Source organism: Lepisma saccharinum, chromosome 4 (assembly GCF_977018435.1).
Source record: "Lepisma saccharinum chromosome 4, izLepSacc3.1, whole genome shotgun sequence".
NCBI lineage: Eukaryota > Metazoa > Arthropoda > Insecta > Zygentoma > Lepismatidae > Lepisma > Lepisma saccharinum.
Window position 1 is genome coordinate 79,769,297 of NC_139232.1, and position 26,376 is coordinate 79,795,672.

Sequence of the window (26,376 nt, forward strand, 5' to 3'; positions counted from 1 at the left end):
TTCCTTTACGTCCTTATCATGCTCTCCCCACCTGACTTGCATACTTCTCCCCGTTTGTCCCACATATTCCTTTCCGCATTCACACACTATCCTGTACACCCCTTTCCGCTCCTCAGGGTTATTGCGTCTATCCCCCCTCCCTTTCTTATATGATGTAAAGTGCTTTTCAATACTCCGGGGCGCTCTTACCCCACATTTTATTCCGTAACTCCTCACGGACTTTTCAATTTTCTCTGAGACCCCCTTAAAATACGGGATCCCCACGAAACATGTGCCTTTTTCACCGTTTTCTATCCCAGTTTTTTTACCCTCTATGTCATATTGCGATGTTTCTTGCCTAACAATCCTTTTGGCTCTCCTAGCTACTTTTTCCAGGTCGCGGATAGTGTACCCATTCTTTACCCCCACTCTCCTTATCCATTCCCCTTCTTTCCGTTTCTCTTTCTCGTCATTGCACAGTCTTTCGGCGCGAATGTAAAAGTTAAGAAAAACATTTAATTTAGTCCTATTCGAATGTTGGGATCTCTTATGGAGGTACAGCTCTCAAGCTAACGGTTTATGAAAGACCCCCGTAACGATCCGTTGTCCGGTTTTAGTAAGGCATAAGTCAAGAAAGTGGATCTTTTTAACCTAAATCCTTAACCTTCACTTTCACGACGAGGCACCATGTCAGGTGTCTGAATAACAACGTTTCAACCTGAAGAAGGAGGTAGTGTAACCTCCGAAACGTAGTACGAAAAATATCTCATACTCACACACGTAAGTTGCCGATTTTTTAATCTTTTAGCTTAAAGTTTATATTTAATTGTGAGTAATCCGCACCTTACCAGTATGTTATTGATCTCCGATACGGGGAGGAAAGTGCGCAAATTTGAAAAGTTGAGGATTAAGCTTAATAAGACCCTTATTAGGATAGGTTTCCTTAAACATTGTAAGAAGAAAGGTTTTTTACCGAGTTTTTTAAAGTGGGGGTACCAACCTCTTAGTTTTAAAGGGCAGGATCAAAAGAGGGAAATACAGTTTAGAATGCTGGGGAAATGCGTAAGGGAGGCTTATGCACAGGTGGATAGGCTCAACTCTGAATGTTACAGGTTACATTTGGAAATTGGAGGACGATTAGACCAGGTGACATGGGGGCGCATTGAGGAACGTCATTCTAGAACAGTCGAACAGGCGAAAGTAAGAGATATCGAGACAATTAGGAGGAAATTAATTAAATTGGGAATTAACGAGGGAGTTAAGGAGGGAGAGAATAGGGACAGCAAAGAGGATGAAAATAAAGCCAATATTCTAAATCTAACAAAACTTCAACCCCCTAAGGCCTTAGCGGGGATTATGAAAATGGGGCATAAGTTTGCCATTAGGGAAGAAAACTTCGAAAAAGAGGAATTCGTCATAGCGGCGGAAAAAATAGTGGGAAAATTAGACGAAAAAGAAGATAAATCCAATGTCAGGGTAAAAATTCGTGACATTATAGATGAACAAATGCACCTAAGTATAAGGGAACTAGGCCCCCCCGTTACCAATCATAGGGCATCAAAGGGAAAAACGGAAAGTAAGCTTAGGGGGAGTCTTCGTAACGTGAAAAAATGGGTTAAACAAAGTGATGTGTACTTGGTTCGATCGGATAAGGAAAACAAAATGGTCATTATTGGGAAAGAGGAATACCACAGCAAGTTGGAAGATAGCTTTAGAAGTAATGACTACGAAGAAATCCAAGTTAATCCCATTAATAAAATCAAACGAGAAATCAGAAAAGGCATTGAAACCAGTTTTACCTTGGGAAGCGCGGAAAAAAAGAAATTACTTAAGGGGGTTAAGGAAGGAAATATTCCTACGGCCTTTGGGATACCTAAGACCCATAAGGAGGGGATACCCCTCAGACCAATCATTCCCATGTATGCACATCCAGGATATGGTTTAGCTAAAGAAATGATTAAGAGGATGGGAAAAATGGATATGGACACCCCGTACAGCGTCAAAAACTCTCTTATGGTCAAAGAAACCATCGAGAATCTCACCATAGGAGAACGGGACGTAATCTGTAGTTTCGACGTTATTAATCTGTACCCCAGTGTCCCCCGGGACAAAGCTGGGGATTGTTTATATAGATGGTTGATTGACCAAAACGTTGAAATCTTGGTCGCCTGGGAGTACGTCCGGTGGTTTTTTCTCATTACGGGGTACAATTACTTCTACGTTAACGATAAAATCTTCCGACAAAAAGAAGGGTTGGCCATGGGCAATCCCATCTCTGGTCTTGTGGCCAACATCTTCATGCACTACGTCGAAAAAACCGCTATGGAGCATGCAGGGGGGAGGGGGGAGGTAAAATATTATGGGAGATATGTAGATGACATCCTCATCATAGGGGATGAAATCAAACTTGACAGCATTTTCGACCAATTGGGGAAGCAGGACCCCAGGATTGGGTTTACTAGGGAAGATATGGTCAACGGAAAGATCCACTTTCTTGACTTATGCCTTACTAAAACCGGACAACGGATCGTTACGGGGGTCTTTCATAAACCGTTAGCTGGAGAGCTGTACCTCCATAAGAGATCCCAACATTCGAATAGGACTAAATTAAATGTTTTTCTTAACTTTTACATTCGCGCCGAAAGACTGTGCAATGACGAGAAAGAGAAACGGAAAGAAGGGGAATGGATAAGGAGAGTGGGGGTAAAGAATGGGTACACTATCCGCGACCTGGAAAAAGTAGCTAGGAGAGCCAAAAGGATTGTTAGGCAAGAAGCATCGCAATATGACATAGAGGGTAAAAAAACTGGGATAGAAAACGGTGAAAAAGGCACATGTTTCGTGGGGATCCCGTATTTTAAGGGGGTCTCAGAGAAAATTGAAAAGTCCGTGAGGAGTTACGGAATAAAATGTGGGGTAAGAGCGCCCCGGAGTATTGAAAAGCACTTTACATCATATAAGAAAGGGAGGGGGGATAGACGCAATAACCCTGAGGAGCGGAAAGGGGTGTACAGGATAGTGTGTGAATGCGGAAAGGAATATGTGGGACAAACGGGGAGAAGTATGCAAGTCAGGTGGGGAGAGCATGATAAGGACGTAAAGGAAGGCATACCCAAAACCGGATTGTCTGAACATATATTGGTTAACCGTCATAAGATTGCTAAAAGGGAAATTATTAGGGAGGTTAACAATAAATTGGACAGGAACGTATATGAAGCTGCTTATATATGCGCGGAAAATTGGAATAAGCTTAATAGGGACGATGGGAATTTAGAAGACGGCTGGGTTAATTTCTTTAAAAAATGGGATAAAGCCGCAGTGTTTAGGGACGAAATGGGCTTCCATGTTACTCCTGAGGTTAGGAAAGCCGCCGAGGTGGAGGTCGACTTCTCCTTGGATTGGTGACTCCCGAGCCCCAGTTTGGAAGGTTTGAGGAGGGGAAGTTCCTTTTCCCCAGGTACGGGCTGACACTGTGCATTCGCCTACCCTGTGCATTGGTCGGCAGTTCGCGGACTTTAGCCTTGGATGTTCCTTTGTTTTTATAGTATTGCGCGGTTTTAGATGTGTAATTCATACTCTTTTTTAGAAAGTGTCCTTCAAGCAACTTTTTAACCTAAATCCTTAACCTTCACTTTCACGACGAGGCACCATGTCAGGTGTCTGAATAACAACGTTTCAACCTGAAGAAGGAGGTAGTGTAACCTCCGAAACGTAGTACGAAAAATATCTCATACTCACACACGTAAGTTGCCGATTTTTTAATCTTTTAGCTTAAAGTTTATATTAAAAAAAACTAATAAGATAAGCAAGCAAAATACTTACACAGGCTTCTTTCCAGTAAGTTTAGCTAGTACGTCAAAGAAATAAGCAGGTACCATGTGGAAGGCCAAAACAGACAAAGCATTTGTCAGACGAGTTGCTCTTGTGCGTCCACCAGGGTACCAAAGAATTCCACTACAAGGGTGTTTCTTCACAAAATGGAAGCCGTAATCTTCAACATTTCTCCAAAACAAAGGATTTATGCTGCCAGATGTGCAATTGTAGACCATAATGCTATTAGGCCTGAAAGGGAACCAAAAATTCTCATTTGGTTTTGTCCAAAACCATCATTCTTTTTTTAATTACAGAATTTTAAAAAAATAATAGATGTTAATTAGCTAATACAGGGGTTTTCAAACTGTGAATCATGATGCACTAGATCACCAATATTTGTCTGGGGCAACTATGAGAGAAAGAAAGATAATGTGCCATGGAACACAACACGTATAGTTAATACTACAAATTTTTAATACACATACATTTGTCAAAGAATGGGATAAATTATACAAGAAAGGAACAGTTTTCTTGGTGTGAAAGCACTTCCTTTATGTAAATTCAGGAGAAAGAGATGCACATAGCGGAATTGAACATGTTCCAGAATCTGTGTGGTGTTTGATAAGAGGGGAGTAGGAAGAGGTAAATGCCACCTGGGCCCCCACCCGTACCCCACCTTTCAGCAAACCTGGAAAACTAGAAAAGGAAATTTTGTTTTAGTCCAAATTAGTTTTCGTATGGTATTTAGGGATATACAGGGTTCGTAAACTAAACCTGATGGTTTTTTGTTAGAAATACGTAGAAACAAAACTCTTTCATGCAACGAAGTCAGTTTAATACATGTTGTACTACATCTCAAAGCATTTTAGGAAATTAACATGAGAGGCAGTTTCATGCAGTTTCTTGACGATGACAGTTCATTTTTTTAATGACTCCTCAAAACAGAGACCAGAACTCGTTCGATGTTCTCGGGATTTCGAACCTTACGATGTCTACCAGGTTTTCTTTTCATCGCTGATGGCTGATGCCGTCTCCTTGAAGTTCCTTACTCACAGTAAAATGGTTTTACGACTGGGAACATGTAGATTAAGGTGAATGTTGTTACCTTGAGCAACTTTCATTTAGTTCAGTGTTGATTTGAAAACAGTCAGATTCAGTTGCCATGCCTCACAGGTGTGCCATTCAAAAAATGAACTGTACTTGCCAAATAATTGCATGAAACTGCCTCTCATGTTATTTTCCTAAAATGCTTTGAGACGTAGTACAACATGTATTAAATTGACTTCATTGCACAAAAGAGTTTTGTTTTTATTTGTAATTTGAAACCGACAGGTTTAGTTCTTGTACCCTGTACTATATGCAACTGCCCCCTCCCCTTGCATCTATTCTGCCTCCCCACTTATTTTTCAGGCACTGTCGCTACTAACTCATCCTATTAAGATGCAAAATACTGCAAAAATGTGAAGTGCACATTGTTAAATGCAGAAAGAATCACATCTCTTATATCCTTCTTCTTCTTCTTCTTCTTTCTCTGACCCTGTCAGCCAAAACACTGTCGACTTTGGCCAACATTCCTGTTTTATAAGTATTTCAGTTACACTTTTCCGGTTCCCGTGTAATACAATACACGACTGACGACACTAATAAATCTTTAACTTTCTAGAAATCTAACTAACTTTCTGGAACGCAAAGTTTCATTGCCACAGCAACATACGTTTTTCATTTCTCCCTATTCTTGGCATGATCAATCCACTCTTGAACATCCTTACCAATATCCTTCAGGTCCACGTTAATATTGACACTCCATGTTCGCCGTGGCCTTCCTACAGGTGTTGAACCATCAAGTTTCCCAACAAGTATCTAGTAAATATTTCTATCCTATCTTATGTGTGCTGCATGCCCTACCCAACAATCTTCTTGATTTAATTTTTGTATATTACACAGTTCAGTATTAGATATGTAAGCTTCTCAATTCCCCTGTTATTTCATCTATTTTAGGCCAAATATCTTTCGCTTAGATTTTTATTTTCAAAAACCTTTAATTTATGTTTCTCTTTAAGTGTAGTGGACCATGTTTTCACATCCATACACAGAACTACAGACATAATTACTGTTTTGTATATTTTAATCATTAGATTCCTTGATATTAGATGAACAGGTAAAAGTTTATGAATGCAAGAAGTAATATACGTTACCTGAATCAAGACTGCTTAGCACGTCCTCTATAATGTAACTTTATTTTTTACTCATAAATATTTGCATTTAGAAACTGATTCAAATAGGCTATTATCAACAATTAAGTTTTGATTGTTATCTAGTGTCTGGTTTTGAGCTGTAATCAGGGTCGGATTAAGGTGGGTGCTAGTGATGCTGCAGCATTAGGCCCATTCCTGAAATAGGCCCAGATGAAAACAGACGAGAATTTTCCGAAAGCTGAACAGTTTTCTTTTGCTATGTTAACTTGAAAATAAATCTTAGAATGAAATTTGGAACCCCAATTTCGGACGCCTAGACACAGCGTTACTTATTATACAGTTACTATTATTCTTTACACTGTGACATAACAATAATGTCATTGTGTTTATTATTCACCAAAAATTTCAAGCATTAGGCTCAATTTCGTCTTAATCCAGCCCTGGCTGTAATCATCTATTTAGTTTTCTAAATATCACTTATCAGGTTATCACATAAATTAATTGCTTTGGTGATGTCAATTAGTCTCTAAAAAGTCAATTAAGATAATCAAGTGGTACCTACAGTTAGGGTATAATCTTAAATTGGTTTCAAGACAAGGACTCCTGAAAACAATGAGAAAGAGCAAAAAAGATTAAAATAGAATTCATGGAAGAAGGTATCATGATTCACAGATGACCAATAGTCCAACAAAATAATTAATGCCTTACCTACTTGTTGCGGTGTGCCAAGCTACAGCTATCATTAGGTTTGTGGCAACATCCACGGGAATAAAGTCTGCTACAAGATTTCTGTGGCAGTACATGGAGCGGAGGATTCCCTTCCCCATGCCAGCAATCATCCCACTGGGGCCGTTGAGGTTGTCCACCCACCCAGGCAGGGGTTCTCTCCATGCAGCACTCACTGGAAAGAAAGTAACTTCGTTTACTATGTTCATGGAGAGTGTACTCCTTTCCATACTTTTTTTTTACTTTTTAAAGACCTCTAGCAGAAAGGTATTCGTATTTTGTATTTAATGTTACTTTTCTGCCTCTTAAAGCAATTCATGATGAGAATGAATGATGATTGCATGAAAGAAATTAGGAGCATCTTATGTCCAGACGAGGACTTGAAACTGGAGTGTCTGTGGTGAGAATGTGAATACCCGACCCTATCACTGAGGCAACAGCAAGTGATGGAAAGTGCAGAACTAACTTCAGATAATCGAACATATAATTACAATGCCTATAATCTATGTCGCCAGGATTGAATTTTAGATTCAGCCTGGTAGCTTACTCGTTAACACTGTTGTCTTGTAATCATGTGAGCTTTGAGTTTGGTTCCTAGTGAAAGTATAGTGGTTTGGATCAGTGGCAGCTGGTGGTCTGTGTCTATGGGTGTGCACCTCAGCCTCACGTCTGGAAGAAGTGTTGTCACCCCCACCCAATTATTCCCACCCATTTCTGCTAATTGTATTGGAAATCCAAGTTATGAGACGATAGCAGAATTATAATGTACATATTCAATTTAGTCACTGTCATGAGGATCCTCAAAACCCTAATCAAATGCAGCTAGTTCTTCCCAACACTTTTACAAAAATTATTTCAAATCAGTGGCATATAGTGTAAGTTACAGATTCTCATATGCACTGAATAACAAATTGAATTTACTGTTCTATGACAAAAATACAAGATTACACTCTGATTATTAAGAATTTTTGTTGAACATTCAAATACAAGTGACAGCGTCTAAATGACACCAATTTTTACGTCATTATGAGTGGGTTTAATTCAAACATTTTTAAAAAATATTTTTCCAGCTCTGTATCAATGTATTCCACTCATCGCATCTGACCTTACATCGTTGAATATGCTCGTCACTACACGTCACAAATGAGCATACATCAAAGCTCTATTCTATTTGCAACCTGTTGATCCAATTCTCAAAAAACAGACTGAAACAATAATCTCTGTCTGTTTTTCCACCGTTGACTGCAAAACATCCAACTTCTGTTTCTTGATCAGAGTTTCTTTGTTTATGTTTTACAACATTCTTTCTCCCTCGCAGATCCACCCGGAACTTGTCGTCAAATACATTCTTTCTTTCTGTATACTAAGCAAAGGCAGTTAGCTCATTGTCACAATGCAACATTTTGTTTACAACGGTGGTTTTGCTATCAGCTTTCCCCTTCCTATCCCATCCTTTCCTCGTTCAGATTTCTATGCTATGCTCAGAACAGTGTGAGGTGAGAGAAATATTATCGAAAATTCTCTTTCTAAAAAGAAAGTCCCTCAATTTGCAATGATGTGTGTGCTGTTCTCGACCCCATCACACGACAAGGAATGGAAAGATTGCAAGACTACATGATGAAGAGGTAAGTCAGTGCATGCCTGTAGGTACTATATCTCAATTCTTTTCTCTACTCACTGTTGAAAACAGCTCCACGGAGGTGTTCACTTTGCAATTTTGCTCATGTGAACCTCATTCGACACACGACAACCTCAGATAGAAACACTAACGTAAGGAAGTAAATGGAAGGTGATGTGACCCGGAAACATTTCATGTTTTGAAGAAATGACGTTCAGTGAATAAATATAATAAAAAATAATTGCATTGCACATTTATTTGGGTGTGCGAGTGTGCGAATATGCAACAGCCACTACTAGTTTGGACTCCATATTGAACTATATATCCAATCCCAATTATCCTAAGTGAGCTTAAAGTGGACTTAAAACTTATTTTTGCATCTCTCAATTTTCAACACTGAATATACTGTAGACGAAAAGGCAAGGGTGAAGTAAACCACGATCATTGCTCAGCGCCATATACGTCAGTTCCAACTTTGCAGGAGGATTGCATCGACTTGGGAGTCACGCACCTCAGAGTATAAAAAACTGTGGTGCAATGTCTTATGGTGCATTGGCTGTCATTGCATAGTGAATTATAATGACCTGAAACTGACGTAGGGAAACCAAATTCTGAGCAAGGTGAGTGAGTGAAGAAATGGCCTTCCTGATTTCTGCAATCCCTCGCATTTGTCCTGTGCATCATTATAAATGTGTGGAATGAGACTTCGGCCTTCTCTGTAATGGTATACCTATCTCCCAGTATGGTCTTTATTGTCTCGAGATAATAGGTGTGAGTAAAGCTGGAGGCTAGAAAGAAACACGTTATCTATGCCTCTAGCTAGCAACGGGATCTCAGGTGAACAAGAGACTAAAATACAAAACTATGTAACAGTGACCTGAAGTCAACGTTTGGGAAAGTATTCATTGCCTACGTTACGTGAAAGCACATCTTCTTCACATATATCTCTGGGTACCTTTAGAGAGGAATTATTCCTTTTCTGCCCACATTAATAAATAAATAAAAAAAAAATTAAAATAAACTTTTTTTCTCTAAGCTGCTTCAGCCCCCAAAATGGAAATTCTTAGTTAGGGAATATTTGCTCAATCCTCGAAGCTAGCTGGGAGGATGCTTCTATGGTTTAATAACATGGTAACAATGAGACAGGTACAGGACGATTTGCATAAATTTTCCTTGCTAGCATTATAGCATTCCCTCACATCCCCCTTTACTACGAGCACTGTGCCATGTGGAAACCAGTCTGCAACACCTGAAAAGAAAACATCAACAATAGAAATCAACTGGGGTCACCAGAAAAATCTAGCAGATCGACTGCAATAAATACTGCATGAAATGACTTCAACAGAGCTTTCCACACTGGCTTCCAGCAGCAGCAGTTTTACAGGACCAAGTTAGACACAGCTTCAAAACCAAAGGTTAATATTGAAGGATCAATTGTTTTACTGAACACAGAGTTTCTTTCCTAATCCAATAACTCCGACAAGAGAGTTCATGTTTCGTGTTACCATGTTACAGTAGAAATATAGTAATAAAATTCTAGCATAGTAAAATTTCACATTAATTTACATTTCTACTAAGCCAGGGAGGTTCATAAAATGGACTGTAGAGCACATATTCAAAACTACTAAGTGCAATTCATGTTTAATAATTCTTTTAACTGAATACAAACTATGAATTAACAAATAATTCTTCACTTTCTTTGATTGTGTGATTCTATATTTCTTATATTACTTGGAAGTTTGTTGTACGGAAGAAAACTACTATATTTTGGTCCTTTTTCATGTATCAACAATATGTTATGTTCAGGTATCACATGATTTCAGATGCTTCTAGTATAGTGGTTGTGAGTATGATTGTTGAACCTAAAAGTGTTGTATCGTATTCTGTTTTTACATAGTATAGACGTTGTAATATCTGTATATGTATGAATGGTAGTGGTAGAATGCATAGACTCCTGAATAACTTTTTACATGAGTCTTTTACTTGACTCCTTCCATAATCCAGATAATTTTCTTTTCCGGGATAATATTTTATCACTACTAGCTGAGTTGCCCCATAATATTGTTCCATAGATTAACAATTTGTTGGAATAAACTCCAGTACAATGTTTATATAGTTTCCAAGTTCAGTGGTTTCACGTACTCTTGAACTCTCTCTTCAAAGTTATTTTCAACTTTCCTTTGCGGAACTAATCTTCGACACTAAATACTCATGATGCAAAAAATTTTCTTGAATCCAAATCTCTATAAATTTTACAAATTTTGTGTATGTTAATGGTATTTTCCCCTGTTTTGTTTTAGTTTATACTCAGAAACCAAATTTTATGTTCATCTGATATTTTTTTTAATATTAGTATGTAGTAGTTTGTAGCTTCATGGTGATTCTTGTGTCATCTGCATATAAAGTTGTATTTCCTGAACTTAAGTAATAGGTGGTTTGTTAATGCATTTCAGAAACAATACTGATGCAATATAGATCTCTGTCGGACTACATGCAAGGTTTTTGGTGATGTCAAAGTGTTTGTTCAGGTTAGTGAGCTTCTCTCGTCTGTATATAGTATCTCTACAAATTGTGTACAATTTTCCAGGTCGGACATTAAACACCGTATTCAAATGGAAGGCCAAAGGCTGGTTTCATCTCATATTTAAATTTGTCCAAGTTTGTCCTGTGTGTTTTCGTGATGTGACATTTATTCAATTTATTATCTATTTCGAAACTACCTGTTCCAAAGTAACACACTCATCCTGTACATAGTTTTCTATGCCTGTAACATGACATGTATGCAACAAAGTAAACATTTTGTCTCTTCTCCTTAGTCATAGACCAGGGTTAGTCACTACCAATATCCTACATATCACGGAATGTCCTATGATGCAATTATGAATCTCGTAACTTGTTGGCAGTGATGAGAAGTAAATTCCTCAGGAAAATGTTTAGTCATTGCCAGGGTGAGCTTGGTTTGGATTGGGGAAGACAGAAGTGTCAGGACGGAACAAAGAAAGCAGAGCAGTGATCAAGAAGAAGGGATAGGGAGACGTGAGAAGGAGGAAGATAGGTGTGTTCGAGATTGTGAGGATTGATACTCTGCATGCACGAATGGTGTAAGTTCCACCTTTCTTTTTGGCTTAGAGCTGCACACCCTCAAACTCACAATGCTATCAGACCTATGAATTCAGTATCTCCTCTCTTTGCCTTTCACTTCTTCAAGACCGTGTCTCAGTTCCAGTGTGGGCGAAATTGAGAAGAGAGTGCTGAGCCATCAGGGCTACAACATGATATCAGTTTATTAAGTTGTAGTCTTGCCTTTAAAAGAAAAATCACCAACTTACCAATAGATGGCCTAACTATAGCAGCTGGAAGATTACCACACTGTTCCACCAGGACATGTTCTGCAAGAGCTTTTGTAAATGTGTATGTGTTCGGGTGATCTCCAATCAACCTACCAAATAGAAACAGCAGGTAATTTTAATCAAACACAATTGAAAAAATGAAGTGAGTGTATTATAATTTGTATGAATACCAATGTATGATAAACATCTACTAGAACATATAATACTGAAAAATATCATTGGATCATGGAGGAAAGTAAGTTTATAAAGCAAATTCAATTAGAAAATACTTTGTGGACAAAATGTTTGATTGATATCAGGTTATAAAACCAATAAGGAAAAGAAGAAACACAGCACTGAGTTAAATCTGTAGAGTCAAACAATGAAACCTTGCATTTTCCAGAACCTCTTCTTCTTATCAATCTATACCTTCTGGCAGTAGCGGCGATTAGGTGGGGCAAGTGGGGGCAATTGCCCCCGCTTTTCGGCACTTTTGCTCTGTATCAGGGGTGCCCACAGGGGGGAGGGGTCTATGGCGCAGACTGCGCCATCGAGATTTTTGGAGGGGGATTTTTTTCCCTTTCAAATAACACAAAATTCAACATTTATATATTTCTAAAATATATCTAAAAATGTTACACCTTAATTGCACCATGTTTAATACATTAGATAAAGAAAATAAAGTACTTAGGGGTAGAGGTGCCCACAGGACGCTTTTTGCGTCCACCCAATTTGGGGCGGGGGGATTTTTATGATGGAAATTTGAGTGAACAATATAGCATTGGACATAAGTTACCATTGCTGATATATAAATAGCAATTTGTAGACTTCCAAGGGAATTGTATAGGGAAATATGTATTATCGGGAAGGGGGGAGGGAAATATCCAACTCTTACATATTGACACGTGAAATCTGGGGGGGATTGAGAATTAAACGTTTGGCGGGGGGACAATATCCAACTCTTGAATATCAGTGTTAAGTCTTAGATAGAGGGTATTTTAGTTAGGGGGGATTGAGCGCTAAATTGAGGGCGTACCCAATTCTTGTATATTACTATTGTCTAGACTATTGCGAAAATTCTGGTGACTGAGAATTATTTGTTTTGGAGGAGGTAACATCCACTCTTCAACATAAACATTAAGTCTAAAATTGGCACGGAAATTTTGGTGGGAGAATTGCATATTTAAATTTAAAGTGTTAATCACCTTGTAATCAAGGGGACCCGGGTTCGATACCCGGTGGAGGCACATGGCACAGTGGTTCGGATCCCACGTTAAACTGTAGGTCCCGTCCCGATTAGCCTTACTGTGCATAAAGTGGACTTAAAACACCAATTTAATCAATCAATCAATAAAGTGTCAAATCTGGGATTGTCAATGGATTTCTGTAGTGGGGAGAGTTCGAGTTGAGTTGAGTTGGTGTTTTAAGTCCACTTTATGCACAGTAAGGCTAATCGGGACTGGACCTACAGTTTAAAGTGGGATCCGAACCACTTGTACCTCCACCGGGTATCGAACCCGGGACCCCTTGATTACAAGGCAATGACGCTACCACTGCGCCATGGGGGAGGCCCGGGGAGAGTTCGAATATCATATTTAGGGGATTATATTTAGCGATATGGTATCCACACGTTTTTGGCGCCGAACGTGCGAAAAGAGAAGCTGGAAATGAGTAAATATCGCGGGTTCATAAGAAAGTATTGACATCCCATTAAGTTAATATTCTTGAGAGACTTCAAAGAAATGGATGTAAAAATTTTCTTGCTCACTTCGCTCGCAATTTTGTCTTACGAAAATGCGTGTTTCGCATTTTATTAAAGTTTTATACCTACTATAGCTGCATTAAAAGATATGAACTATTTTCTCGATGTTGATTCATAACATCACATCTTAAAATATAATGCTTATAGTGTTGGTATTCTGCTCAATTTAAAGCAGGCGCATCATTTGAATGATGTACTTCTATTAGCCGTATTATTGTAGTACTGCTTCCTTGTATGCTGTACTAAGTGTGCTTCATACAGTAACACCTTGCATGTTACCTGATAAAACAGAAAAATAAAAATAAATAATATCAAATTCCTTCGCATTCGTAACATCTCGTCGCAGGACAATTTTACTTTAACAAGTAACATTTGCACCGAAGATAGAATCCACGTATTTATGCTATGGATTACTAAAATAATTATATTTACCCCAAGCGGAGGATGAGAATTCTTTGAAGGGGGAACGGTATCAAATTCTCGCCATTAGCTTAGGAATTTCTAGCCAAGGTTCTGTAATGTCTAGTAAAATAATAATTGAATCGGTCACACGGCTGCAGCATGTTATTTGGTTTGCCCAGGTTGAATTTTCTATCTTAAGTTGTGTAACAATTTCTGTTAAATACTCAAATTGTGGGGTTATAAACCTCATAAATCTTATTCTCCATTCACAAACACTGTTTAAATGTATATTTATATAATTTAACTTATTACACTTAAGACTTAACCAATCAGTGTGCTAGCTTTCCGTTATTTCGAAAACTGAACTATTAAAAATATATGGACAGTTTTACATGGTATTTAGGCCAGTCAATAAGGGGGTCCAATAAGGAAAAAAATTAGGGAAAGTTAGAAAAATAATAAAATTTGTTCCAGAAGGGTTCTTAACCCTCGAGTACTCGCGCGGCATCCCGTAACACGGATACTCGCGCGGGTGACAGTTGTCACCCATAATTTATTTCATTTATTTCGAAGAGACTAATTACAGTATGGTGGATTTTTTTGTTTTGTTATATTTACAATCTATTCTAGGGACACTTAAAATATTTTTTGAATTACTTTTGTATGAAACAGGTGTTGTAAAGAAAAAAATACCAAATCGTTCTTTAACAAAATTTTGCATGGAAAAAATATCTTAAACTTTAGGCTACCGTAACTTTTTTTTAATGCAGGGTAACATTGTAAAACTCCTTGCTCGTCTGAAAGACTGCTTTATTGAGAATCCATAAACATATATATTAACATAATTTGGCTTTTATTACAGGTTAAAATAAATCGCTAAAGCGTACCCTGCATTTTACATATAGAAAGAGTATAGTGACAACAATGTTTGTTACTCGTAATAATTTTTTATGCATATTGTAGGTTGAAAATTTCAATGACAAAGAATTGATGAATGATCACTACAGATATGACGTCCACATTTTTCACAATGTTTTCTGGTTGATTTGTCTCTTACCCTCCCACACAGATAGGAGCGACCTCTACTGTTACCTTGTTGTCTGCACTCAGGCTGAGGAGTTTCTTCGATTACAAGAAGGGCCTTTCCTCTTCTCTTCAGATGTGCAGGGATGAAAGGAAGGTGGATGAGACTCTCAATCAGAGGTTTTATGAGTTCCAACGCCAAACTTTTCAGGAATTCTCGTCATGCAGGTGGTTTAGCTGCAGCTTTGTTGAACTTGTAAATGATTGAGGCGTTGACCACAAGTTTTGCCCTACAAGTTCTAGAACTTCTCTGATAGGCGCAAGCCGATCAATTTCTCTTCGCTGCTGACGATGTCCGATGTCATCAAAACGAAGACATCGCATGAGGAAATGAAATCTATTCTCACTAACAAGATAACAGACTTTCAGACCAGTCCCTGCAGAGTTGTCCCACATTGCTTAGTTTTTTCCTTTTACTGCCAAAACAGTCAATTAGTAGCAAAATGCCTATGAAAGCACGAATTTCAACAACATCCGTGTGTTTGGCGTCCCGCTCTCGGCTAAAATGCTCCTTTATATGGTCAATATAAATGTTGGTTGATGTAACTATAGTTCCAATAACGTTAAAAAGTACAATGCAATCAAGTGCACTGCATGCTTCCCTACCCTGTCTAGTTGGTCCTGGCAGCCGCAAAATAATGTTGTCAGCTATGGTTCGTACATTTCTGGGCTGAGAGGATAGTTCTTCCACTTCATTACAGTCTTAAACTGGTCTCTTAAAATGTATAAATTTGCAAATGGGATGTCCTCTTCACCACTGGATTCTTCTTCCGCATTTGGCGGCAGGTGATTTTCGGCATTTTTCACTTGGTCAGTTTGTGGCTCATCTGCTTCTTCTGTGTCAAAGAGATCGTCCTGGACATCTAAATGGTCATATCCACCATCGTCACTATCATTACAGAGTCGTGGACGCTTTGGTGCATTCATAACGCCGTTAATCGCGCGGGGGACAAGTGTCACCCAACTGACTTTCAAGCGCAATAACACGGGCCACTTCTCACTACAACATACAAACTCACACTAGTCAGGTAGCTGGAAATGTAGGGGGAAGGTACTGAAACCCCTATCACTCTCTTCCATCACACTGCTTGGCGGTAACAAAAACAAATGGGCTGGGTGACAATGGTCACCCGCGCGAGTACTGGAGGGTTAACAACATATTAATTTTTAACCCCTGTACCACCCTGGATTTGGCCGCCACCTTTAAGAAATGGCGCCCAAAATCAGTTTTTTGCAAATATCTCGCTTGGAAAGCACTTTACAGCAAAAGAGGTTATGATGAAAAATAATCTACATAAAATTATCTACAAAAAATGTTCTGTGCATTTATCTTCTAGGATGCTTCGTTTGGGTGCTAGATGAGCGAGAAAGTTTAGGTTATTTTCCCGCCCCGTTTTGCAAGCGCGGAACTCAAGGACGCACCTGTTACATGATGTTTTGCAGTATATCTCTTCTATAAACTGGACTTATTACATTTGTTCTTTCTTTAAGAATGTCATTTATGGTTCAATTGCTTTTATCATTGAATGCAGGAAATAGTTTAGTGTGTAAAAAGATAAAAAAAAAAAAGGTAAAGTGCTCCCCTGTGTTTTGCACCATGCCAGTTTAGTGTGTGCGGGAGATAATATGTTTGATTGGAAAGTCAAGGTATTGATTGATTGATTGACTTGGTGTTTAACTCCACTTTATGCACAGTAAGGCTAATCGGGACTGGACGTACAGGTTAAAGTGGGATCCGAACCACTATGTGCCTCCACCGGGTATCGAACCCAGGACCCCGTGATTACAGGCAACGACGCTACCACTGCGCCATTGGGAGGCCCGAAAGTCAAGGTATCTCCAATGGAACATATTGACTTTGTCCAAAAGGGCCATTTAACAATAAAACGCCAATCTAATCGAGGAGTCCCAGGTTCAATACCCGGTGGAGGCACATTTGGTGGTTTTTAGTCCATTTTGACCTGTGGGTCCAGTCTCGATTAGCCTATTCGTGCATAAAGTAGACTTAAAACAATAATTCAAACCACAATAACACGATCACAAAAGTTTTGGTCTCTGATCTGGTCAGATATGACGATTGAGCCGTGATGTGCCCCATGAAGAGTTGTGGGGGACGGCAGAGAAGTGTGTTTGTGTGTGACTGTGTTTGTGAACATTAAGAATTTAGCCCAGTGCTTGTTCCAACCAACGCTCCACACCGTCGAACTAGGTCGAGAATATAAACGTTCATTGGTAAATTTCTACCTCACGTTCGATGAAGTGTCTACATAATTGCATCCTAAAATAGTGAAAAAAAGAACGTTTATATCTTGAAACACGCTTTCACTTTCCTATTATGCAATGTCTTAGTCCACGAACGGATTGTTAGAGGGCAATTTGACGTTGAATGCCTTCGAAAGAAGAAATTCGTGATTGGTGATTTGTGTTAACAGAAAGAAATGTCACATATTATCTAAACACGTGAGAAGGTGAAGTAGATTTGGAGAGTCCGTCGTAGAATGTACATATTTCTTCATTGTACGAATATCTAGACAGTAGTGAAAGCAAACCACACGAAGATTCACGCGAATGCTCTAGAAGGAATTCTAAGCACATTTCTTTTTTCAGAATTTGGAATATCATAGCTTTTTTTCGAAAGCAGAGAATGACGTCGATCAAAGGTCCGACCGGGCCTTAAGGTCCCTTTTTAGTAATGAACCGGACGGAAAAATGACATCAACATGTGTTGGAAATATCAGGGACAACCATAGGCGTAGCTAGAACTTTATATTTGGGTGTGCCCAAAGAAAAAAAATGAGGCCTTGCACCTTTTTAATAGCATATTTTGCAACACAATCACTTGGCTCTTTAACTGCACTGATGTTTGTAAAGGAATATAAATTCACTAAATGACATGGAAATTTCTGAATATATGTAGTAGAAAAAAATCAAATTGCATAGAAATTACACACACACAAAATGTTCATAAATGTTACAAACAAATACATCAAAATACACGTCATCTATAACAAGAGACGTCTGTCAAAGGGTACAATGTTCTTGAACTCATCAATAACTTCATTTACACCAATAGACTAAGCTTTTTCCTGTTCCACAAATAGCAAGAGCAGGGCTTCCAATCTATCCTGCTTCTGAGTTGCTCTAATTTAGTTTTAACTTGGGTAAGTTTGGAGAAAGCTCTCTCTCACACGTGCAGATTGTGACAGGTATAGAAGAAAAGCGTTGTAGTACAGAGTAGAATGCAATAAATATCTTCTTTCTCCAATGACATCAAAAAATCGAAAATCTATAGATACTTGTTTCATCAGCGATAATGCACACGTTTGTACCAAGTAATGACATTTTCAACTTCTTACAAACTGCCGCTTATTTTCTCTCTTATTGAAATATCTGTCTTTAATTCTCTTTGATAAAGCAGCCCATTAGGGTGTGCCTAGGCACACCCGGCACACCCCGTAGCTACGCCTATGGGTACAACAACGATCTATTTCCCTTCGCGGGGGATTGAAGCCTGAACTAGGCAACACCGCATTGTGAACATTGCCACATCCTTCAGTGCGAACCAAAGATTCTAGGATTTCGTAGGTTTTTTTTTATTTTGCGTTGTTTTTTCCTGCCTCTTCTGGGTAATCGTCACGATGAGGATGAAATTGGTGAAATTGAGGAAGTGATACTCACATGAAAGCACCCATGCCAAAGATAAGACTCGAACCTGGAACCTTCGGTGGCGAGACGTAGATCAACCATTTAGCGACCACCGAAGTTGCTGCACTCCCCTCCAACCTCCTTGATATTATCCAAGGGGGTGGGAGGGGTAGGTAGATCTGAGGTGTGAATCTGACTGAGGCTCTAGTTAACTGTAGTTATGCCTTACAAAATACTTACTTTTTAAAATCAAGTACATACGACATTTCTAACAAAAATAATATCGTGTATTCATCGATGGTCATAGAGAAAGACAAAATTGAAATATACCAATTGAAGTTTCATTATACATGTATTCTTATACTCCATGAGGCCTTAAAAAGATCGCTTCGCGGGCTTGAAGCAGACGACAATATGGGAGTGTGTCTGCGAGAAACAATCAGGTCCGCGAATGAGGGAGCCCGGTTGCCACAGCTAGCTCGCTGCACCCTTCTGGAAGGGTGAGTGACCTCTGCCTCTTGCTACCTCGGCTGTTTGTTCGGCTGAGGAGCAGACGACACGAGAGTATCGGCAACAGTGTGCGAGCGACGTCTGCTGTTAGCCCGCGAAGCGCTCTTTCTAAGGCCTACTGCAGTTTAACCAGGTCTAAAATTTGCAAAAAATCTCGTTTTGTTTAGGGTAAAGAGAGTCGCCTCCCAGTTGGGCGCCAATGGACCAAGAAGAACGCGAAGTTTGGGACCCAAGCGACATTTTCCTGTCGTGCCTCGCGCGCTTTTTTTTCCATAAGGGCTGCACACCTAGAATGTAGGCATCCCCGCCGAACAGGGATGGCTATAAGCCGATGCGAAAGCTTAGATGCAGTCCTTAATCCACTACTAGTTTCCACACATCATGGAGGAGGATAAAGCATTTTCATCCCCCGAGGTTACATCAAGGGGTTGAATACTAACTTTGCCTCCTAATATGCACTCTTAGTTAGTAGTTTCCATTCTAAATTGATAGCGAGATACATGAATAAGCTTTCCTTATTTGGAGCATATACCTAGTATACTTAATCACGACGAATATTACTTTTGAATCAGGGAACGCCTAGTTCGCGTGGTGAAACTTACAGTTTGCCAAACAGAACCTTTGGGAAGGAGGAATTTACGGAAAATAAATGAATGAATCAACCTTACTTTGGAGTGATGTTTTCCAGAATACTCTCGTCCATCCAGTTGACGCACTGGACAATCTTCTCTGGATCTGCCGGAGGGGGATACACCATCTCGTTGATCTCTTGCCTGGTGCAGTTGCAGTACGCTGTCGACACGTGGACGAATGCCTGGAACAAACAACACATCAAGAATAAGTAAAGCGATACAGGCATTTTCCCATCGTATTGGCAAAGAGAATGGCGTAATCCAAGGGCGTCCGCAGGATTTTTTCTCAGGGAGAGGGGGCAGAGTCATAGAAACGTTTTATTATTATATGCTATTGTTATTATTAGGGCTAGGATCTTCTTGACTTAGCATATTTATTTTGGTAAGGGGCGATGTGTTTCCTAAATATATAGAAATTCATATTATGGAGAAACTAATTAAATTAAGGTGCTTCTTAAGGGCATATTTTGGCATATTTAGCCATTTCTGCGTGATAGAGCATATTTTGATAGATTTTTAGGTCATATTCAGCATATTTGCGCTTCTTCAAGAAATATACAGTCATTTTCGAAGTGAATTTATTCTTACTCCCAGGTTCACTCGAGGATTTTTTTTTACTGCAGCGAAACCTTTTTCATTTTCATTTGAAAATCTACAGAAAGTATTCATTGTGGATTGCAACTCAGGGTCCATAAAGTGAACTAAAAATAGTAGGAATCTGAAAATATCACAGCATTTAGGTATTGATGTTTGAAACAGTCCAGTTATAAGGGCATATTTTTCACATTATAGTGCATATTTTGTATAATTTTAGGTCATAAGAGCATATTTTATTTGGCATATTTTGGTGATTTTGAGGTCATAAAAATCCTAGTCCTAGTTATTATTATTATTTACTATTGCTGATACTTTACAAATCATAAAATTCAAATTGGATTGAAAATACTTTGGCGTTGTATACAAGTTCAGACTCGAGTGTACTATTTAGATAGAAAATGGATTCGTCTTTCTTCCTTTAATAAACATCTAGGCTATCACTTTCTTTTTGTACTTTTTCACAATGCACAATGATGATAATAATAATAATAATAGTTGCTGTAACTTACGGCCTGTAAGTCACAGAAAACAATATTTTTTGTTATAAAATATCGCCACAATTTCACCATTCCAATTACAATAACTCTTTCCAGAAATCTCGGTGGGGGGGGGTGTGCTTGGCATAATCTATAAGGACGTTAAACCTGGATTCTCTTGTTATTTATTAACTTAATAGTGTTGAATGATTAATAAACACTACAAGCACAAACAGAAGGGTTTTGTTACAGAGGCTTGATGTTCTCATCGGTTTGGAACGCATTCAATTTCTTTCCTCATCATGGACAACCTGATATGATTTCACAGATGATGGAACCTGTTGATCTAAGTAGTCGAACTGATCTAAGAAGATCGGAATTAATATTACTGAGAGTCAGTTCTTGTTTGAGTTTTGAAGTTAGCGCAGTGTCACAGATAAATCAACAATACGTTCTTATTTTTTTTAAAAAACTGCAAATAATTGCTTTATGCGGTATATAAAGCAAAAAGGTTTACAAAAAACTATTAAATAAGGAAAATTAGGTGTTGCATGTAAGTATCACGCATACACACATGTCCTATATATGCCGACGTCTGTGGCGGAGTGGTTATCACAGTGTGCTACGACGCCAGGGGTCCCGGGTTCGAATCCCGAGTATTTTTTGTGAGTGTCCCTTCATCAATTTCATCATATTAGCATTCATCTGCCAAAAGTGGCAGAAAAGCGACGCCAAATAACAAAATATGTAGGTACGATATCCGGTGGAGGTACATAGTGTTTCGGATCTCACTTAAAACTGTATGTCCAGTCCCGATTAGCCTTACTGTGCATAAAGTGGACTTGAAACACCAACTCAATCAATCAATCCCACTTTAAACTGAAGGCCCAGTCCCGATTAGCCTAACTGTGCATAAAGTGGACTTGAAATAAAAACTCAAACAAACTCAATCGACAAGTATTACACAGTATAGCATAATAGTGGTATACTGTTTAAAAGGTGGTATGGGGTATTTCTTTTAGAGAAGAGGGCAGAAGTATAAACGCGTGAACATACGTGTAGAGGTGAAAGTGATTGTTAGTTTAAAGAATAAGAAAATTGTATTATCCTTTGAAACATTATAAAGTATTTTTCGGTCCAGAATGTATAGACACATGAATGTACTGTAGGCTACATAGATTGATTGTAAGATCCAATAAGGCTAATCGGGACTGGACCTACAGTTTTAAGTGGGATACGAACCCCTATGTGCCTAAACCGGGTATCGAACCTTGATTACAAGGCGACGACGCTACCACTGCGCCATGTAGGCCTACAGAGAAAGCAGGAAAAAACTATCTTTGTTGGTACAGAGAGCGATCTAGAATAGGGCTCCACACATTCACGATCTAGGCCTTTTTCCAGCACCACGCCCCTCATTTTCCCTCCAGGATTGCCCCAAGCTGATGAACCCCGGAGCAGCTTTTATTCACCCAGCCAGGAATCGAACCTGACTCCCCAGCGTGACTGTCATACGCCCTACTGACTGGACAAGCACGGGTAACGTGATTAACCTAAGATATTTTAAAATAATGTCGAGTAGACAAAATAAAATGTAGCGGGGGGGATGGGGCAGCGAGAGGGTTGGATGCCCCCGATCATATCATCTGCTCCCTCAGAAAAAATGTGACTTGTTGCTGTTGGTCACAATAAAGCATATCAAGTACAGTTAATAATTTGTATAACAAATTTGAATGGAAGAAGTCAGGAGTATATTCTTGATTTTCATAATGGGATTGCTATTTAATACCAAATGTTTAAAGTTTATGTATTATTGAAAGTGAAGTTGCATTACATAAATATGTTTTTATCTTCCCAGAACAATGTTAAAAATAATAGCTAATACTGTAAAAACACAAAAATTGTATACATGGAAATAACCAGACTTTTATTGGAAGGGGCAGAAATATTTTCCTAGGGAGGCCAAAGTTACATTTTGAATTATTTCAAAAGAGGAGAACATTTATTTCACTCTCCACTAAAAAAAGCACAATAAACAAAATAACATTTTTCACCACTTGTTTTCCAGGTGGGGGAGCAAGTGCCTCCTTGTCCCCTGCTGGATACGCCAATGATAGAATTTACTATATTTAAACATTATTATTGTGCAGGATATAAAATAAAAAATACGAATATTTTTCTTTTTTTTAATCTCGAGATTTTGACATGTTCACACAATGACTTAGCCGAGTCAATCACTTATGTCACACAAAGCTATGCATGTTTTATGGCGGATAGAACACGCAGATCGACTGAGAAAACCTACAGAAGAACTAACTTTGTGCTGTGAAATTTGGAAGCAATTCACGAGACTCTGAAGAAAGCATGTCATTATGTATCTGTCTTTTAACATAATACCCATTTAAGTACAAGAAATTGTCTCTACTGCTCGTAACGCTTAAGTATTTTACGGCAAGGTATTCAACTGTTCTTTTATCAAGGTTCTTCGAGCAGCCAATTGATCAGGAAAATTAGCACCATCTGTTGATCAGGCGATGAATTAGAAGATATTTGACTTACTGCTATCTTCTACGCAGCATACAGTGTTCTTTCAAGGCAGGGCGAGAGAAGGTGGAACTTTTGTGTATAATTATGCTTGTGCTGCATGGACTCTGAAGCGTCAGACTTTAGGTAGCCTACTTCAGATATTATTATATCAGAAGCGCAACCACGAATTTTTGTCTGGGGGGGGGGGGCAAGTACCAGGATAAACGTACCAATAATAATAATTTTAATAATAATAATGCTATTAATTATATTATTATTATTATTGATTTGCTTTATTTTACTTCGCTTTTTGTGCCACTTTTGGCTAATTTGCGAAGATGAGTGATGAAATTGATGAATGGACACTCACAAACGTCCATGCCCAAGCCGGGATTCGAACCCGAGACCAACATTATTATTATTAGTAGTACTAGTATGACAGACGTTATTACCCTTTTAAATTAAGCAGAAAAAGGGTAGAAGTTGGTGCTAAAGCATTTGTGTTCGAACAAACTATTTGAATTATTTTTTCAATGCGTTCCATTTCACAGTAACTAATAATGGAAAACAAGCACACAAACTATTTTTGAAAGACAGGAAATGCTTGATAAATGCAATCCATATATAATTCTTTTTTTAATTAACATGTATATCTTTCATGCACGATATATGTTTCACATATACGCAACATGGAGCGACGTGGACACTAAATTGTGTGCGTATTCAAAGTTTATTTGATATATAACATATATTATTTAAATACATTACACAATAACTTCATCCATTTCACAATAAACCAATAGCAGAAATTAGATAAATTGTCTCTCAAATGTGTACGCTCCCTTTCCTCAAAACAATTGTTCATGCATTTAAAACAAAATCAATCAGGACAAGTCTTATTTCTAGGTCTGGTAATTTACAATGCATTACAGAGAACAACGTCACATTGCGAGCGAAGCGAGCAAGAAATATTTTTGGATCCTACTTATTTACAGGCTGAAATCAATATTGATTTAATAGGGTGCAAATAATTTCACGGGACGCCAAGGCATTCTCTCATTTACAACTTTTGTGCCTCCCCGATGGTGTAGTTGTAACATCGTCGCCTTGTGGTCAAGAGATCCCGGGTTCGATACCCGGTGGAGGCACATGACAGAGTGGTTCGGATCCCTTTGTAAACTGTAGGTCTAGTCCCGATTAGCCTTTCTGTGCGTAAATCAATCAATCAATTTTACAACTTATTTAGATCGTTCGCCGCCCAGGACCGACTCCCGCCGCCCCTTGGCTACGGGCCTGAACTTGACAAGACTGAGAAAAGATGTTATTACGAGCGAAGCGAGCAAGAAAATTTTACGAAAAGTATTTTTATTTGTAGAAAATTTGAAGCTGTGGGCGGTAATTGCCCCCTGCAGGTACACTTGGCCGTCAATGTTTGCACCCCTTGCCCCCTAGAACTCATTTCCGTCCAAGGTGGGGGGGGATGCCCCCTGCCTCCCTGTGGTTGCGCCACTGATGGTTACGGACGTCGGCGCGGAGGGCGTCGAGCAGGCTCTTCGACCGCCCCTGGAACTTGGCATCTTTACTACAAGTTACCAAAAGCAGAAAGCTTTTAATTTTTATAGTTAACTAGCTGATTACCCGGGCATTTATTTAACCCAATCTCCTAGTAGACAGGAACATAATGAATTCTAACTATACTGTAAAATGTAACTAATTTTATTTACAGGTATTTAAAAGTTCATATGTGTGTAGGCCTATAATATATGTATATATTCATACATGCCGATAGGTGATGAACTTGGAGTTGAACGGCATTCGTACTGTCACTATTCATCTTAGCGACCCCGAAAACTATTGATTCCACACTAATATCGGTCGTTTTCTATTATTTTTACATCTCACCCCCTTCCAATCCCTACCCCTAGTGGTGCTAGTGGAGTGCTAGAGTTGAACGGAATTCGCAGTGTCACTATTCATCTTAGCGACTCCGAAAACTATGGATTCTACTCTAATATCGGTCATTTTCGTTTATTATTACATCTCACCCCCTTCCCACCACACCCTCAGGGGTGTCTTAAGAGTTGAACGGCATTTATTTGCAGTGTCACTATTCATTCATCTTATCGAACCCGAAAACTATGGATTCCACACTAATATCGGTCGTTTTCAATTATTTTTACATCTCACTCCCTTCCAACGCCTATCCATAGGAGTGCCAGTGGTGTGTTAGAGTTGAACGGCATTCGCAGTGTCACTATTCATCTAAGCGACCCCGAAAACTATGGATTCCACTCTAATATCGGTCGTTTTCGATTATTTTTACAACTCAACCCCTTCCCACCCCACTCCCAGGGTTGCCAGGGGTGTCTCACCCCTACAGTATTTCTTTCCAGATTGCAAGTGATATGTGTTCCAATTTTGGTTGAAATCACTCCAGGCGTTCGAGAGTTAGACCGCAACAAACATACGTATATACATTCATTTTTATATATATATAGATAAAGTTCGATTGGTATTCGAACAGTATAACTAAAGTAAAATCGAAAAAAAGATGAATTAAAATACAGGAACTGTGATTTGACAGTCTGCCATTTAATGCAAAGAATAAATCGTTGCACGGTTTTGAAAATTCCAAAAATGATATGTTTATTTGCGCTGAAGGTCACACAATAAACTTTTTGTGTCTACAATTTTCCCCATAACTTTTACAACTTTTTCTTGAACGAGGTGTGCAAAAATTAATAAATAGCTATGCATTTCAGTACATTAGCTATATGAAATGTAAAATACATAAATAAATAAATGAAAGCAGTTGTTCTGGATCCACTCATCTGGTGGATTTTGTAGGAAAGTCTCTCCAAGGCTATAATAATAATAATAACAATGCATTTGAAATAAATTGCTATTCAAGTTTTATCAACGGTCAACCCAAACAAAAAATTCTGGCGACGCCATGAACAGGAACATATGTGAGCCTTCTCGTTTCGTCTTCCTTAAATATAACCTTTCAGAAGAAGACGGAGCTTATATAATGTTTTTGAAATTCGATATCTACAGAACGTGCAAGTGGTTTTTTTTTTGTA

The 26,376-nt window shown here is 38.7% G+C and overlaps 1 protein-coding gene across 1 annotated transcript in view; it reads right to left on the reverse strand.

Moving 5' to 3' along the window:
- Positions 1–26,376, reverse strand: part of LOC145986623 (putative fatty acyl-CoA reductase CG5065) — a 140,951-nt gene that overhangs the window by 6,010 nt on the left and 108,565 nt on the right. The window contains exons 4-7 of the mRNA XM_083120854.1: positions 19,731–19,876; positions 11,661–11,770; positions 6,696–6,888; positions 3,802–4,041 (exon numbers count right to left, since the gene is read on the reverse strand). Of these exons, the coding sequence (XP_082976980.1) occupies positions 3,802–4,041; positions 6,696–6,888; positions 11,661–11,770; positions 19,731–19,876 (689 nt within the window). The remainder of the gene's footprint in view (positions 1–3,801; positions 4,042–6,695; positions 6,889–11,660; positions 11,771–19,730; positions 19,877–26,376) is intronic.